Source organism: Olea europaea, chromosome 2 (genome assembly GCF_002742605.1).
Source record: "Olea europaea var. sylvestris chromosome 2, O_europaea_v1, whole genome shotgun sequence".
Lineage (NCBI taxonomy): Eukaryota > Viridiplantae > Streptophyta > Magnoliopsida > Lamiales > Oleaceae > Olea > Olea europaea.
The window spans coordinates 22,432,276-22,434,980 of record NC_036238.1 but is presented as its reverse complement, the minus strand read 5'-3'; the positions used below and the strand labels follow the sequence as shown (position 1 = coordinate 22,434,980).

Here is a 2,705-nt window from a genome sequence, read left to right as displayed (position 1 = left end):
GTAAAAGGAGTGCGCGACCCATCTTAGTGGTGCGGAAACAGGCAGGCTGCCAAGGACAGTGGCGTCCAGGCCTGGCATCAATATCTCAATTCATGGATTTTTCGGTTCGAGAAATCAAGAGAAGAGGATTGAACAAGGTCTTTTTCAAATTTGAGTTTGTATCGAATAAAGTATATACTTCAAATTTCTTGTTGCTCATCGTAAGTCCTACTATACACACACCATAATGCAATAAAGAACCTACAAACTCTACTAGCTCCAATTCTTGAATTCAAAGTCGAAAATACAGTATGATGCGTCGTAGATCTCAACGTGCCTGACCTTGTTATAATGCCAAAAATCTGTTAGTTCTGGCGTTTTTGTGTTTATAGACGAAGAAATTAGTGACAGAGAAGTTTAACGAGACTTACTTAAGGTAGCTGATGCAAAGGTAGAAAAGCCATCTGCAAAATTTCTCCATCCCTTGATAATTGTTGAGTTCATACCATCTCCAACTAACATGATATTAATCTTCTCTCTTGGAATCAACACATTTTCTTCATAAATTCCTGCCTTGATCCTAATCACAAATCTGTTCATACTCATATTTGGTGCCACTGCAATTGCCTCACCAATTGTTGTGTAATTTCCAGTGCCATTTGAACTCACAATCACATCTGGCCTTAATCTGTTTGTCGTTTCCTAGGAGTAAAAAACCGATCATTTAAACACGAAAATTAATACAAATTTAGATTGACCCCAATTTTGTATGAGAGCCCAGAAGGCTGAAATGAGCAGTCTGATTAGTCGAAAGCTCAAACGGATAGTCAGATTCCAATATTGGAGTTCTCAAGAAAAACTTTATTGCTTAATACGAAAATAATACACGCAAGGGACTTAATACCTGCATCGTTCTCCTCCGATGAACACAGTCTTTAAACTCGTCATTTTCTGGCAATTTAGTACTCAGAATTCTTGGTTTCTTGAGATTTTGTTTCGGGGCTTTGCTCTCCACGTATTTGATCATGGCTAGACTATTGCTGATCATGCGAGAAATTGGAGTTAACAAATTCTGAAGATGTTCTTTGTGACCCGTTTGGTTATCAATATTCAGTTCTTCCAGGTCTGAAAACCCATCAATGCAGGTGTTTTCATTAGTCATGGCTGCACTCAGTAGGGTTTTGAGATCCCCATACGACATTCGAACATAAGATGGGGAAGAAATTCGTAGATCTTCAACTGCTTGTGCAAGTTCATAAAGGGTCTGATCCAACATTTCCATGCAATCTTTTAGTGCATTATTTTCCTGTGAATTCAAATCTTGGTGTCTAAAATGAGCCAAGATATCTTGTTGCGTGGCCTTCACATGTTCAAGTGTTCGATTAATTGCCACCTCGAGAATTCGACGGAAACTGGTGGCGTTCTTGGAGCCATGAATGGAGGCTAGGCTGGATAGGCATAAAGAAGGGTATAGTGTGGTGGCACAGGCTTTCTTGATGAATAAATGCAGCCCGATTAATGGCGGAGATTGAATCAACGGTTGATGATCAATTCTTGATGATGACGATGACGGATGCTTGAAATTTAGAGCAATGAGAAGTGCCACGATCGGGAGAAATACAATGAGAATTATGGTTTTTCTTCGAGTTTTTGCTAGTTTCTTGAAGAATTGAGAATTTCTGATGGCATTTCTAGGCTCCATTTTTCTAAGCAAAAATGAGCAGAAAATTTTGTTGCAATGCCAGAGAAAACTGCCTGGGCAATGCTTAAGAAGCAAAGAAGCAGCAGCAAAACTAACTTTTATGTCAGTTAATGGGCGTTATACACTCGATCAACTAACCAGTGTTTTTAAATCCGTCCTGAAATTGAATCGAAAACGTTCAAAGGACTAAGTACCTTCGACCCAGTTTAACCATGTCGAAGGGCTTAACAACACTGGCAGTTCATCTATTCTTGATTTTTGACAATCTTTTCCATTAATTCAGTCGATGAAATTATAGAATATCATTTTTTTATTTTTTATTTTTTTCACTCGAGTCTGTCAAGAACTCGAATTCTGCAATGCAAAAGTGGTATCCGAGCGAGGATTCAACTTAAAAGACACAAAAATCATTTGCCCAACCATGAAATGAATAACAAAAAGTCTCACATTTAAAACTGAAATTGAAAACAGCATTTTCTTCTCACAGTCTCAACCGTCGTTTTATTAAAACATCACAGAAAACTTCATTTGGAAACTCCCCCATGCTTGCCCTCTTTTGATTTGTCTACTCATCGACTGCCAGGGGAACATCTTCAGCCTGAAAAAAATTACACACAAGATGTGGAATGTACTTTATCAGCAGAGTATCTTAGAAATTGTAGCCTTTTTTAGTAGGAAAAAGAAAACAAAGGAACTCACCAGCTTGCGATATTTGAGGGCATAAAACATTTCAAGATATCGTCTGATCTCGAGGCGATCAAGCTTGGACACGTACTTCCAGAATCCGTAAACTCCAGCCAGTGTCAATAGCCTATCAGAGTAAATTTGCCATGTATACCTACAGAAATGGTATTGTTGGAACTTTCAATTGGTGATGATCAGATATTTGTTTTATGGGTTCTTGAATTACGATATCAAAATGCGTTGCTTACTTCTCTTGTATGCGTTTCAGGCCACCCATCGAGATGGTTTCCCAGTAAGAAGGATCTTGTTTAGACCTCTCAAAGAAATTGACAAGGAGCTC

At 38.5% G+C, this 2,705-nt stretch overlaps 1 protein-coding gene across 1 annotated transcript; it reads right to left on the bottom strand.

The window, feature by feature from the left end:
* Nucleotides 1-6: 6 nt before the first annotated feature.
* On the bottom strand, nucleotides 7-2,705 carry LOC111366821 (pectinesterase/pectinesterase inhibitor U1-like). Its single transcript, XM_022987517.1, has 4 exons — nucleotides 2,614-2,705; nucleotides 2,381-2,519; nucleotides 884-2,279; nucleotides 7-681 (listed from the first exon to the last, which is right to left on the bottom strand). The coding sequence occupies exons 3-4, from the start codon at nucleotides 1,679-1,681 to the stop codon at nucleotides 397-399; spliced, it is 1,083 nt and encodes a 360-aa protein (XP_022843285.1). The 5' UTR covers nucleotides 1,682-2,279; nucleotides 2,381-2,519; nucleotides 2,614-2,705; the 3' UTR covers nucleotides 7-396.

Excerpts from the sequence above, each read along its gene's own strand:
- LOC111366821 (XM_022987517.1), bottom strand. The coding sequence starts at position 1,681 with ATGGAGCCTAGAAATGCCATCAGAAATTCTCAATTCTTCAAGAAACTA. Across the intron at positions 682-883 it reads ATCGGAGGAGAACGATGCAG|GAAACGACAAACAGATTAAG; the intron begins GTATTAAGTCCC and ends TTTTACTCCTAG.